Genomic DNA, 15,210 nt, shown 5'->3' with positions numbered 1-15,210 from the left:
GTTTCACTTAAAAGAGTTTATATTCACAAATTGTGGAGGTGGAAAGTGGAGGGAGGTAGAAAATACAAGAGGGAAACTCTAATTGGTTATAGCATAGAATGTGGTATTTGTGACGAAAAGCACAGGCATTTAAAAAAAAAACCCTTGAGGGAAAAACAAGAAAAACAATAAGTGGATGAGTGGGTGGAAGTATTTATTTAAATAAGCAGGAGGCAACAAAGAAAGAGGGAGGTTCCCCAACCCCTAAAGTAGCTCCATCAGAAAATGCTCCAACCTCCAAGGGATTTTGCTCAGCTAACCCCCAATTATTGAGTATATAAAGTTTAATAAATACATGAAGTTTCTTGGCATAAAAGAATATCCAGATTTCCTCCCTACTACTTACTTTGTTCTGCCCCATAATGTGGTCTCCCATCTCCTAAACTTCCGGTTGCAAAGTGATTTGTTAAGACATTTTTAACACTTTTGATCTACTTGCCACAATTATTGAATTATTGCAGTATTAATATGGCAGAATTTCTCACAATTGTTCCTGTACTATATGTACTCTAATACTATGCTTAGGGTAAGAAAATGCAGTTACTATCAACTCTTACATCATTCACTATCAATTAATTAGCAAAATGTGTTGAGTGTCACATGTGGTTCTAAAGCAAAGACTATGGAGGCATTGGGGGATAAACATTCTTACAGTTTTCAAGCCATTTAGATCTAAGAAATATAATAATATTTTGAATTATGGCTCTTTGTAAAAATATATCTTATTTTATGTTATGATTTACAATACTTTTAATGACAGGGTTTCATATGAACAATATTTCAACACCACATGCTCCACCAGAATGCCCCAGCCTTATGCTACCCATCCCCATTCATGACAAATTTGTTGTTTTATTTTGTTTAATTAGGTCTCAGGCTTTTTTTAATTTATCATTTGTCTTGCCATTATTATATCTCCTTCATATTCTACACATGATGGAGGTAATTTTATGTTTGTTGTTCTTTGTGACTAATTCCTGAAAATTGATACCTCCTGATTCATTTACATATCAGCAAATACCATGATTTTATCTTATAGCTAAGTAATAAATCATTGTCTTGATAGATAGAAATAGATAAATAGAGAGAAACACATATGTCACAGTTTTTTTTAATATAGTCCTCTTTTCTTGGACACTTGGGTTATTTCGATATTTTGGCTATTGTAGTTTTGAAATGAGTATGAGCACATATATCTTTAAGTTTTTTATGCCTTTGGGGGGAAAAGTCAGTAAATGGAATTGCAAGGTCATATGGAAATTCAATTCTTAGGCTTTAAAGTGATTTTGTTTGGGGTATTTTTTCCTTTTAAAACAAAGCAGTTTTCATTGAAAAATTTAGAGATATGCGAGGGATTGGTGGAGAGATATGTTCATGAGAGAACAGACAAAATATATATTTAAGAGAGCATAAGCATGGAAGAAAAAGTCATTTTAATTAAGTTTATCACTTTAAGGAGATAAAAGTTTTTTAAAAAACAATTTTTTTAGAAATATCATTGGAAGAAAGATGACATTATTCAATAGTTTATAGGTGTTAGACCTAAAAGCAAATATTTCCTAAATCAAAATCCTCCCAACTTGTATGAATATTCTGAGCCTGTTTCGAACACAATCCATTCTTCATCCTATATGAAATCTTGAGTTCAGATGATACAAATCAAGTTTCATCATTTTAGGTTTCTGAGTGAGAATTTTTGAGGTTTGTGTGAAAAAGAGAAGCCTAGAAATCAAACTTTTACTTTGGCAGCTCCTTATGTCTTTTCATTAGGAATTTCCAAGTGTTTTTTTTCAGTTTCTGACAAACATTTTAACCCTTAGCTTAGATTTCCAGCCTTCCTTTGTTCAGTCTAGGTTGAAAGTCATCTCTGCTTACTTAATGGTTCAATATGTGTTTTATTGCCTTGAACTTTTAAAAATAATTTGATTAAATGTAAGCACACTGCATACTTTCTGATCATTCTTCACAAATTGTTCCTTGATTTTTTTTATATCCAATAGTATTGAGTTAAATAGTAGAGTATAATTTTTTTTAAATCCCAGAGAGTTTTCATAATGATTTTTTTAAATTTAACACTTTTTAACTGTACTGTTAGAAGCATGCTCTGAGAAGTCTCTTCCAATTAACAAGTGTGTGAAAAGGATCTTAAGTCTAGGCTAAATGTTTTGCACCAATTTTTCTCTGAACGTGGATGAGAGAGCTTTCAGAATAATGGATTGTAAAGCTAAAATAGTTTAGCTATAATGTCAGATCGCAGGTACCAACCTCATGGCTACTGTGAGGTTCAAATGAAAGAATGTTATCTGAAAACCCTTTTAAAATAAGACACACTTTTGATGTAAGATTGTATTATTATTATTTCATTACCATTATGTCTTGAATATCTGTGAAGAAGCCTAAAAGCTGAACTAAATTCATATTTAGGATATTAGATAAGGTTTCTGGTTTTACATGAGAATTTGGAAAGCCTGTCACTAAAGAAAATATAACAAAATTAACCATTGTGCAGAAGCATACTTTTATTTTAAAATTATACTTTTATGTAGCTGTTTTGAAAGAAAGCCCAGCCTTTCTTTGAAGTGTTTGGATTGAGAAATGTTGATTTTTCAGGCAGGCATACAACAAAACTAGTACAAGTAGAACTTATTTTTGAAAGTTAATTATTTACAAGTTTCCTTTCTATGGATGATTTTGAGTGATTATGGAATCAGATCTTCTGGTTTTCCCACACTAGAATACATATAATTAATGTCAAATATGTATTAGATAATGGGGTTTATGACCTCTAGTTCCTGTATAATTTTCATTTTAATTTATTTTATACAAACAATGAACTGTTCCCTTTGTTAAATGTTCATCATTGTAAAAGACTCAGATATGAGCTGATGTCCCATGAATCTAAATATTCTTTTGTTTACTTTATTCTTTATGCATTTTATCAGTTAAATCTTCCTAAAGAATTTTCTCATTAGTAATAAACCTATGTTTCTCTAAATTTTCTTGATCATCTTGATTTTCAATTGATTCAATTATAATTACTTTCCTTGTTAGTATGTTTAGTTCATTTTTTAAATCAATTTCTTCTGATGTACTCTTAAAAACAATAAAGTCATTCTTATGTATCTATTTGGTTACCATAGTTTCTTTAGCCTTACATCAGAGCTTGTAAATAATTATATTTGTGCCAGAGCCTGTATTAGATACTGGGAATGAAAAAGACATCAACATCCTAGGGGTGAAAAAACAATAATGAACAATGAACAATTTAAAAGCTTTTATGAATAATAACCATGGAATATGAAGAAGCTAAACTTCTCTATAAACTGTGATAGAAGAAATATTCTGAAATAAAAATAAATTTTAGTAAGAAATTCACCTAAATAAAAAAGACAAAAAAGAAGAACAAAACTCCTAAATAGAATTATAGGAAGTCTTAAGCAAAAACAAGTGCATTTTTTATATTGTGTTTTTGTGTTTTTAGGGTATATCCCTAGGAATGGTATAGCTGGAGAATATGGGAGCTCAATTTTCAGTCTTTGGAGGAATATATATTATTTTTTTCAAACAGCAGTGAATGAGAGTTCTTCTCTTTCCTTATCCCCAAGCACTGATTATTCTTGTTCTTTGTGATGTCTGCCATTATCTGTGGTGTGAAATAGTACGTCATGTTTTGATTTGCATCTCCCTGATAATTACTGACATAGAGCATTTTTATGTGCCTTTTGGGCATCTGTATTTCTTCTTTGAGGAAGTGTCTGTTCATTTATTCTCCCCAGTTTTTGATGGTGTTAGATTTTTTTTGTACCTTGTATATCTTAGATATTAGCCCCTTATCTGATATGTATTAGATGAATAGTTTATCCCATTCCATGGGTGTCTTTTGTATCCTAGTCACTGTTTTGTTGGAGATGCAGAAGCTTCTCAAGTTTTATGTAGTCCCTTTTGTTTATTTCTGCTTCCATTTGTTCGGATAGTGGAAGACCTCTGCATACCTATGTTCATTGCAGCTCTATTTACAATAGCCAGAATCTGAAAACAACCCAGATGACCGACAACAGATGAGTGGCTAAGAAAACTATGGTACATATACACAATGGAATACTATGTCAGGAAAAAGAAAGTGATTACTTTTTTCTATACATGGATATACATGGAAACTATTATGCTGAGTGAAATGAGTCAGAGGGAGAGAGATAGATACAGAGTTGTGTGACACTTCTGTGGGATTTAAAAAAAATAACAGTATGGCAATAATACCCAGAAACAACAGAGATGAAGTTTGGAAGGACCAGCCCATCATAAGAAACTTACCACAAAGATAGGTGAGTGCAGCTAGAGAAATAACAATAGCAACAATTATCATGACAATGGTAGTGAGTGAGAGAAATAGAATGCCTGTCTCAAAGAAAAGCAGTGGGTGGGGGAGGAGGGAAATGGGAGGCATTGGCAGATAGCAGGAAGTTTGCACTAGTGAAGGGGGCTGTACTTTTTAATGACTGAAACCCAACTACAAGCATGTTTGTGACCATGGTGCTCAAATAATATTAAAATAAAAATAAAAAACAAACAATTTATATTCCTTTCTACATTTCCAACAACCCTTGAAGCCATCTTCATCTTTTAAAAAAGTGCAATTGTTATAATAGGAAAGAATTAAAATATTTTCATTGGATGGAGGACTAAAGTGATAGCACAGTGTTAGGGCATTTTTCTTGCATGCAAATGATACTGGATTGACCTAAATTCAAGTCCTGGCATCCCATATGGTCCTCAGGTCTGCCAGGAGAGATTTCTGAGCACATAACTAGGAGAAACCCCTGTTAGTTGCCTGGATGTGGCCAAAAATAAAAGCTAAAAATTTTGGGCCTGAAATAGTAGTATAGTGGTAAGGCGTTTGCACTGCATGCTGCTGACCTGGCACAGACCCGGGTTCAATCCTGGAAACCATATGGTCCTCCTGAGCCTGCCAGGAGCAATTTCTGAGCACAGAGCCAGGAGTAGTAGCCTTTGAACGCCACTGAGTGTGGCCAAAAAATCAAAACAAACCAAAAAGCATATTTTTCATTGTAATAACTGACAGGTATAGCAAAGGTCAGTATTTTATTTATTTGATTGCCTTGGGGTTATATTCATCTATGCTCAGATATATCCAATACTTGGGAGAACAAATATGGTACTTGGGATTGACCATGGGTCAATGCAAGACAAACAACCTTATCAACTATATTTTCTCTTCAGTCACAAGAAGTCAGCTTCTTAACTCATGATTTTGAAATAGGAAAAGGAGGACACATTTTAGATAGCCATATAAAGTATAAAATTAAGCAAAAATTGTTAACATTGTCATGGTTGTTCATAAGTTTCTTATTGTCCCCCTTTGACTAAAAATCATTTGTAGAAACAGAAAAGGAAGTAGAGCAGAGAGTTAGAAGTTTGTTTGGAGAGTGCTAATGTAATTCAGACTGATGCAAAAAAGAGAGGTTAAGCCAAGATGTATTTTGATAGGTGTGATGTACAGAATGAGAAGGAATAAAGTGATTCCTAGGTTTCTGACTTAATAAACTTGATCTGTAACATTTTTTAATATGAACACATTTGTTAAAAAGAGATTTGAAATTCAAGTATTACTAAAAACTGTGAGAATGAATTAAATCCTCTACATCAGTGTTTTTGGTTTCTGCATAGGCCTACCCCCCAACTCCTATAAGTTGACTCCCCATTTACTCAATTTTAGCTGTGGTCCCCTTGAAATATCTTTGGGGGGTGATATATATTGCCCAGGTTTGAGAAATGCTGATTTAGAAAAAACTGAGGAAAAGTGAAACTCAAGATTTGGAAAACAGATAAATTAAAATGATTCAGCAATAGAGACTTGAAATTAGTGCCAGAAATAGGGGGAAATGAAAAAAAAAGAAATGCTGAAATATACAAATTTTAACAATGATGCTCCAAATTTTCTAAAGCTGCTGAGAATCAAGTAAGATGACAGAAAATTGACCTTGAAAATAGATTAAATGTGAAAATTCACAAAGAAAGCTCTTTCATCAGAGAACTTGACAAGAAGTTTAATAGAATGTTGAAGACAAGTTGGGATATTAGGAGAAGTTTTTTTGAAAACTGGGGATATCTAAAGATTTTTATCTTTAGCACTCTGGCTGAGGAGATAGCTCAATGTGCTATCACCTGGATTTGATGCCACAGTCCTCAGCACTGCTTGGAAATTCTCTAATAATGAACAAACAAAAGACACATTTAGCACAATCTTGACTTACTTGAAATTTTTATGTAGCAGTTCTTGTAACCAACCTATCAGAAAAATTGTTAGACCTAATCACTTTTCTCAGTGAATATCTTATTTTTGAAAAAGGTATTCTTATTTCTGAGCAATTTTATGCCTGTTATTTTAACATTACAGATGGACAGTTAAATAAAATGTAAATTGCACATAGCTTCCACCAATATCAATATTTTGAAAGTCTTTCCAATATTACCCATGTATATACTAAAGGTGAAACAGACTGAGAGATAAGAGCTGCTTTAATGAGAAATTATTAATATAAATGAATATTATAATCTAAATATAAAAACACAAAATACTCAGTGCCAAATATTACTTCAAGATAAATTAGATTTGCAATGGGAGATTCACATGATAAATGTGGAGAAATTTGCTATTGTATGTTACGTTATAACATTGCTAATGAAGCATTATAACATTGCTAATGATGAAAAGTTGTTTTATTCAACACAGATTATATATAGCCATCAGGTCTATCTCAAATAAGTACCATATTAATACTATTTTTTAGCTTTAAATTTTTTTTTTTTGGTTTTTGGGTCTCACCCGGCAGTGCTCAGGGGTTACTCCTGGCTCCATGCTCAGAAGTCGCTCCTGGCAAGCATGGGGGACCATATGGGACGGCGGGATTCGAACCGATGACCTTCTGCATGAGAGGCAAACGCCTTACCTCCATGCTATCTCTCCAGCCCCTAGCTTTAAATTATTTTTGACATAAGAAGTTTATCTGCTTGATCTTGGATTATGCTGAGAAAGCTTCTTGGACTATTGATACCAGACTAGAATTAACTAGGTCTTCCAGTTTTATTTTTGTTGAGTTCTAATAACATTGAGAACCAAGTAAATTACTACCCATGTGAAGTGGGCAAGTCATTTGAACTCTCTTACATTCAGTCATGCTCCTTCATAAAGCATGGCTGATAACATTTTATTTCAAATACCCTTCAGATTAATTAGTATGATCAAACATGTGGAAACACTTTATAGACTATTAGGTATGGGAACAATTGGTCACTTTTGTTTGGGTAAACTATCACAAATATTCACTGCCTTCATTCTCTTCATTCTTTATGTTCTTTGTTTTAAATTTATTTTTGCTTCATTTCTTTATGTAATCTTTCAAGACTGCTATTTCTGCAACACTTTCTGTTAGAATCTAATTTTTAAATAAATGGAAGAATAATAGATTTGTTCATAGAAATACATCAATTTTCTTTTTCATATTTCACAACAAATTGATAGCATCTGCTCTGAGAAGCACAATCTATTGTTTGGATTCTTCTAGTGCCTCCATTTCTTATTCTTACTTCTAAAATAAGAGCCTTTACTATCATGTATCCATCAGCATTTCTAGTTTTTAGACAACGCAGCTAAGCATTCATAAATTAACAGGGAAACATGGCTGATCTGAACTTTGGCAACTACTTGTACAGCAGAAGGGACTCTATTCTGCTAGCTAGCTGAACCTTTTTTCTAAGATTTCACTTATTTCCAAGAGAACACAAAGTTCATGACTAATGTTCTATAATAATTATTTAAAACTAAGTGTTTCTATGCTTGAATTTTGCTTTTTTGGAGAAGAATTTTGCTTAACATATACTTAGAAAAATGTCCTGCTGAGTCATAGTGCCAGGAAGGCAAAGGATCTAAGAGCCAAATGAAAACACTGACATTTAGTCTAGCATATTGCAGCAATGCCTAATACAGTATGTTGGAGCCCAATTTTAATATAGCACAGCTATCACAATAGTGGAGGGAAGATGACAAAAGAAGACTGGATTATATCCCTCTGTATGCACTAATCTTACAGATAATCTTCAGCATGGATAGTCCAGGGAGGTACTGGAGGCAAGAAAGAAAGTGAATCAACATGCTGAGTTACAATTTAATAAAATTATTTCCTTCTCAGTACTCTACTGATGTGCTTGAAGACAAGATTCTCACTCAGTCTTAAGTAGTCCTACAAGAATCAAATTATTTCAAAAGTTTTAAACTTTCTTTTTAAGCAAAGTCTTTCTTTCAAATGAACATATTTTGTCTACTAAAACATGCTTTGGTTAGTTAGTTCTGTAGGGAAACTCTAACTTTGTCAAAACAATTTTTATTCTAACTACAGAAATTTAGTCTTGTTTTTCATTAAACAACTTCAGTATCTTTCTATACCTGCTAATGTCACACAATCAAAAAAAATCTCATACCAAAGTATTATGAATTTGTTAGGAAAAGTGAAAGAACATTTTGAAAAAAAAAACTACATATTTTCCCAATTACCTAAATTTTAAGTTTCTAATATTTATTGATTTACCCTATAAATTATGCTTACATGTTTCAAAGAAAAACCATTAAAACCTATATTGGAAACTTAATTTACTTTCTAAACATTTGGAGAACTCTACATTAGCTAATTTTTTATCCACAACAAAAAATAGTAAATTTTAGAAACAATACTGAGAATACTTTTTCTATACTGATTCATTAAGTCTATTTTAATCATATTCCCTAGTAGTATTAGATGGCATATTTATGAATGCATACTTATTTATAACTAAAATAATTGCTCAAGTTAGCACTGTAGAGAAATATGAGTTTCATTTGCATCCATTTTTACTGAGAGTAAGCTAGTTGATAATTGACTAAATTAGATTACTTTGGTGCCTGAGAACCAGAAATTAAAATGGATTTGCCATTGTGGAATCATCTGATCACATGAAATTATATGAGGCATAAACAGAATAAAATATTTTAGAAATAAAAACTAAAGGTAACTAGGGGAGATCTTGAGAAGGTTAGTTGTTTTATTTTTTTAATTTTTTATTATGTTTTAGGTCATATGGGTATACAGTCTATCGGGTATATGGGTATACACCTATTTTGTAGTTTTACTATGGTAAATCAAATTCACTTTAGGTAGAAAATTTCGTGTGAATTTTTATAGAATTATTTCTCCTAATGAAAATTCAAGCTAAAAATTCAGGATGAGAAATGTTACAGTTTTCAATGTAAGAATTAAATAATGTGGATAAAGTTTTAAAACCATAAAATTTATAAATAAAAGCAATATTTTATTGAAAATATTTACCTTATTTTAATGACAAATTTAACTTTATTGGTTTTTCTTTTCCTTTAAACAATATATAACAGAGAAGAAAATCACGATATTCAGACCTAGACTTTGAGGTAAGACTTTCTGATGTATTTTTAAAATGATTTTAATTACTTGAATTCAAAGTGGTACATAAGAACTTAAGTTAATCTAAGACACATTCTACTAGTCTAGTCAAATATATTCAATTAAAGTCCATTTTCTTTAACTAGTTAGAGAAATATGTTAATAAATATTATTTAATGTATGCAAAGTTAAAATTCTCTAGACCTAAATAAGGAATCCATTTTTAAAATGTTGAATGAACAATTTATCATAGGTTTGCATGTGGGAAATAAGAATGTTGGTTTTCTGATTTTTTATACTTAAACATTTAAAGCATGTTAGTGTACTTTAGTTCTCTAGATTTCCTCTTGGAGTTACTTGGCTCATTCCTATTATTTATGAATAATAGTGTTCACTGTGACAAATTTCAAATTCCTTTTTTCCAATAGCATGTGTTGGTTCAATGTATCCTGGTGTTTAGCAATTGCCATTGCACTGACATAAACAAGATTTTTCAGTTTAGATTAATGTTGAATGCTGTAATATTGATGCTAAAATTACTAAAATAATACCATTTGAACAGCTTATGCTAAGCACAAAATTAATTATGTTTGTGCTCACATAAAATGCACTTATGCATCTCAATAATTCGATGTTATTCATAGCCTGCTGATATAATTGGATATAATACATTATAAAATTTTTAACATTTTATACTGTTGTATTGCTTGTATAAAACTCAGTAGCCTTTGGTGATACTTATAAAATTACAGAAGTCTGGTAAAATGGCAATATTAAAGAACATGGTATCTCCAGTTTCAATCATTTTCTTCATGTGGATGAATGCAATAGCTCATCGATGTACATCAGTGATAAAATGTAAGACTTAATGCTTTTATTTGCTAAAATGGTGAGCAAGCTTTGTTTTAATACTGAGCAAAAATCTAAAGAGAATTGACTTTTTTCAGTAGTAGTTCAATGGCATTTTTATACAATACTATTACAAGTAGCGCAAGTAAGTATTTAAAAAACTGTTCTCAATGATTATGTGGCAAAATCTATTAATATATTAGCAAAAGTATTTTAGGAATACAATTATAGCAACCTGACATGTGTTAGATGTTTCATTATAGCTTGACAGGGGTCCTCAAATTCTTTAAACAGGGGACCACTTTATTGTTTCTCCGACTGTTGGAAGGCTAGACTATAGTTTAGAAAAGAAAAAAAATATGAACAAATTCCTATGCACACTGCACGTTATCTTATTTGAGGTTTTTAAGGTAAAAAAAAAAAAAAACCAGAAACAAATAGAAAATTTGATGAAGAACAAGTGAAGTAAAACCAACAAACTTACTAGTATTTCAGTCGGAACTATAGGCCTGCTTTTGTCAGGCCATAGTTTGAGGGCCCCTGACCGAGACTGAAAGGAATCGAGAAGCAGCGAAAAGCAGAGGAGTCAGAGTGAGGCACACATCCCACACATGTGCACTGTGGGCTCAGGATGAGTCAGCAGCTAAACATGATAGGCAGTGGCTTTAAAAAATACTTGGAGGGCTGGATAAATGTCCTCAGAGGGCGACATGTGGCTCATGAGCCATAGTTTAGGGAGCTGTGGCCCAAGAATTTATGGTAAAAATTAATTACTATAAATGTCAAAAGGACCTAGAAAAATAGTCAGTAGGGTGCTTGCCTTCCACACAGCTGACCTGGATTTGCTCTATGCTATTCATATGGTCCCCCAAAGAACACCAGAAATAGCATATAACCATCTCTGAGTGTTTCCAAAGGAAGAAAATAAATAAGTAAATTTTGAAAAGAACATGTTTGACAATCTTCACCGTTAGATTCTTTGGTGTCTTCTAAGAAATAACTGATTTAGGAGTAACCAAAAAGAAGGCATATATTATACATGCACCCTTTATGCGTAAGTGTAGATATATATTAAATCTGGATCTAACATTAAGATTCATGTAATCAATATTAAACAGTCACAAGTCCTATATATGTGTGTGTATCATCATACCTTGCCATTCAATGTCACCTAGAGTTCTCAAAAACCTTATCTTTAAATGACTTTTTCGATTGTAATAGGTAGAAGACTATGCCAAATACATTTTTATTTACTAAGCATTCCAGCATATAATAATAGTATTTTTAGAATATATTGAGAATAGAAATTACAGAACAACTGCGCTACATATCTAGTTCTTTAATTGCTATATTTATTGCCATAGGTATTAGAATTTATGGAGGAAACTTGGAGATTTTGTTTTCATTTTTGAGCCACTCCCAGTGGCTTTCAGGGATTACTCCTGGATCTTCGATCATAAATCTCTCCTGGCAGACTTAATAAAGAATATGGGATGCCTGGGCTCAAAACCAGGTTGGCTCCAAGTAAGGCAAAAAACCTACCCATTGTGCTATGGCTCCGGTCCCCAAACTTGGAGATATTACTTTCTTTTTTAATGATTTATGTATTTATTGATTTATTAATTAGTTTTGGGGGCATACCCAGTGATGCTCAGGGGTTACTCATGGTTCTGCATTCAGAAATGGTCCCTGGCAGGCTGGGGGTACAAATGGGATTCCAGGAATCAAACCGGGTCCCTCCAGGGTCAGCAGCATGAAAGGCAAACTCTCTACTGCTGTGTTATTTCTCCAGTCCGAGATATTACTTTATAAGTGAATTACTATTGCTTCTCTTGGTGATGTGCAGCTACATCGAATGACAGATTTCTCACAGACTATTCAGAAAATTGTCAGATTCTGAAACAAAATAGTTGTACTTATGCTGTCCTTACAGATAGTCCAAGTTGTTCCTCCTCCTTATAATTCAGGTCATATCAGTTTGTTCATGAAAAGGTTCTGGATATTCTGCATTCTCTTATTTCAATCTTTTAAATAACCTGTTTAGACATGTTGTCATTGCCAAATGTTTGTTCTAAAAGTGTTGGCTCATAAAAGCATTTTCCTTTCAATCTTTAGGTTTTATATATTCTCTGGAATCTATATCAGATAACAATATTCTCTCAATGCATCTCTGTGGCTAGGAAAGACCTTGCTTATGTCTACTTACCAAATAATAGTTCTTGCTTTCTGAAAAGTATACAGAAAAAGCTGTGGTTAGAGGTCCTACTCATCCTCTAGCCAAACCCTATGTTATATTTTCATAATCCAGCTGCAAGAGAAAGCTATTATCAGCATTTTGCTATTTTTTTCTGAATAATGAAGCTATAGTTTATTTGTCAAATACTGCATATTAGAGCAGAGATCAATACATAAAATTTGGCTTTTATGAAGATATTACATCAAAGATAGCAACATTGGTTTTTGAATGAAAATTCATACTAAACATGTTTATATATATATTGTTTGGAGGCCACACCTAGTAATAATCAGAGATCACTCCTGGCTCTGTGCTCAGAGATCATTCCTGGCAGGCTTAGGGGACTAAACAAATTCTGGTCAACAAATGCAAATCAAGTACCCTATCCACCCTGCTTTCTTTCTGTTCTATGCTATATGTATATTTAAATATATATATATTCATATATATGTATGTTCATATATATGTATGTATACACATATATTAATGTTGATAAATGGAAAGTCAAAATTTTAAGAATGAAATAATGTTAAAATGTTGGCTAAGTTGTAGCTCAAAGTGCAAAAATAATTTAAACTTCACCTAAGTACAGTTTCTATGGAAGAAAAAAACAGATTAAGTATCTTAGAAACATTAAAGAGCTTGCTCACTAATCTTTACTTATCTCCTTTCAAAAAGATACTAAGACTATATTTTTCTTTTTGTCAATTTATCAGATTACCATGAGATGCAAAGTTATTTACTATTGCATTTCAATTTTAGTATAATTGTTGAGCTCCCATACCTTCAGCAGTGTCCACTTCTTGTCACTAATATTTCACTCCCTCCCACAGTCTGCCTTTATGGCAGATACTTATCTTTTCTTTTCTCTTAGGTACTATTGTTCACAATACTATTTTGATTTTTTTATTGGCTGAATTACTGTGATTTAGTTCAGTGTTATGATTTTAGTGAATAATTGCTGTAATCTGAAATTTAGAAAGAAGAATGTGGAAATAAAGGAAATAATAGACATTGACAGATAAATTAGGATATTATTAGTGCCAGAAGTAATGAAGGTTCAATTCACAGAGTTGGTAGGAAAAAAAAGATATGAAGAGACACAATGGAATTAAATTATATAAAATTGGTCTAACAAAACATAGGATTAAAAAGCAGGAGGTAGAAAGATATCACATCTAAGCCTAGGTTTCTAAGAAAATTAAGCAAGATCCAAGACAAATCAGATTTAAAAAACTCTACATAGTTTCATTTTAATATTTGAGGTTTAATTAACATGATATAAATGGTGCTGTCAAGTAAATTAAATAGATAGCCTGAGGATTTATATAATTCTTAATTTTTTCATGCTGAAAGTATAATAGGCAATTAATGTTATCCATTTAATATAAAATAAATTAAAAGATTTCTTAAATTTCATATATCCTGTAAACACATGAATTTCATACTGGAACTAGTTGATGGTTGGTAGAAAGCACAAGAAACAACAAACAAATCCAGGACTGGAGAGGTAGTACAAAGGATTAAACACAACTTCAAAATGTTGAATAATAATCTTTGCTACACATGTATCATTATTGCAAAATATGTAATATATTGATAGAAATAATTGTAATATTTGATAAAAAGACTGATTCTACCAAAAATCCAGTTGAACATATCACAGATATATTATAGATGGATTATAGATTGAAAGCTCTAATATGGTACTTTTGTCAAAAACACCAAGCATGTGGCTATATCAACGGGATAATTTCAAATTAAAATGATTATCTGGAATAAGAATATATTTATATTAATGTTTCTTGGTAGGGAAGGTTCCAAATCTCATTATAAAAATTTCCTCTTTTTTCCATTATTGTTTCCAGGTCCTGGAGCTTTATTATTTAAAGTAACTTTTAAGAATTTATGTAGAATATTGAAAAATTACTTTTTGTTAGTTAACATTTTGTTCAAATATCCATTGCTGTGTATCTCTAAGCAACCTAATAACTCAAAATAAAATCCCATAAAAATACAAGTAGGCTTAATCAGAATATAAGCGGAAAAGTTTCAATTAGTTAATATGTCATTTCTCTGGAATATATTGCAAGATACAAGAAGCTTTGATAAAAACAGTGTTGAAAGGATTTAGAATGTTCCTTGTGGCTAGGGACAGTAGAAACTTTATTTGACATTTCTAGTATAGAAACTGTAGTTCCCAGATGCAAAATAAGGATCTTATCATGTGTGTCACAGGTAAATAGAGACAAAAATGATCACATGCCAACAATATCAGGGCTTAATATAAACACTATGTCTTTTAAAAAGCGTGATCTCACTTAGAAAAAGTGATTTGTGCAAAAAATACTGAAATTTATATTAGAAATTCTGACTTATTAAACTTAAAAACAGTAAACAAGATACAAAAATAACACATATGCTTTAATAAGTGCTAAGTGTGGTCCTCCAGCAAAAACAAAATGAGAAAATAAAACAATTGAGAATTTGCTTCACTTTTGTTTAGCTTTGTGATTCCCCAGTCACTTTTATAATGGCACTGTTTGTTTTCCTTGACACAGCTTAATTTTACATTTGTTGTCTGCTTTGGCTTATACATCAATTTATAAAAGGATTAAA

General features: G+C 31.8%; 1 protein-coding gene across 1 annotated transcript in view; it reads left to right on the top strand.

Annotated features, from left to right (window-relative positions):
* The window catches only part of ADGRB3 (adhesion G protein-coupled receptor B3), an 898,471-nt gene that overhangs the window by 862,771 nt on the left and 20,490 nt on the right, over nt 1-15,210 (top strand). The window contains exon 30 of the mRNA XM_049776768.1: nt 9,479-9,514. Coding sequence (XP_049632725.1) covers nt 9,479-9,514 — 36 coding nt within the window. The remainder of the gene's footprint in view (nt 1-9,478; nt 9,515-15,210) is intronic.

The sequence above is a fragment of the Suncus etruscus genome, chromosome 7 (genome assembly GCF_024139225.1).
Source record: "Suncus etruscus isolate mSunEtr1 chromosome 7, mSunEtr1.pri.cur, whole genome shotgun sequence".
In the NCBI taxonomy this organism is placed as follows: Eukaryota; Metazoa; Chordata; class Mammalia; order Eulipotyphla; family Soricidae; genus Suncus; species Suncus etruscus.
The sequence above is the reverse complement of the archived record's forward strand: the minus strand, read 5'-3'. Positions and strand labels throughout refer to the sequence as shown.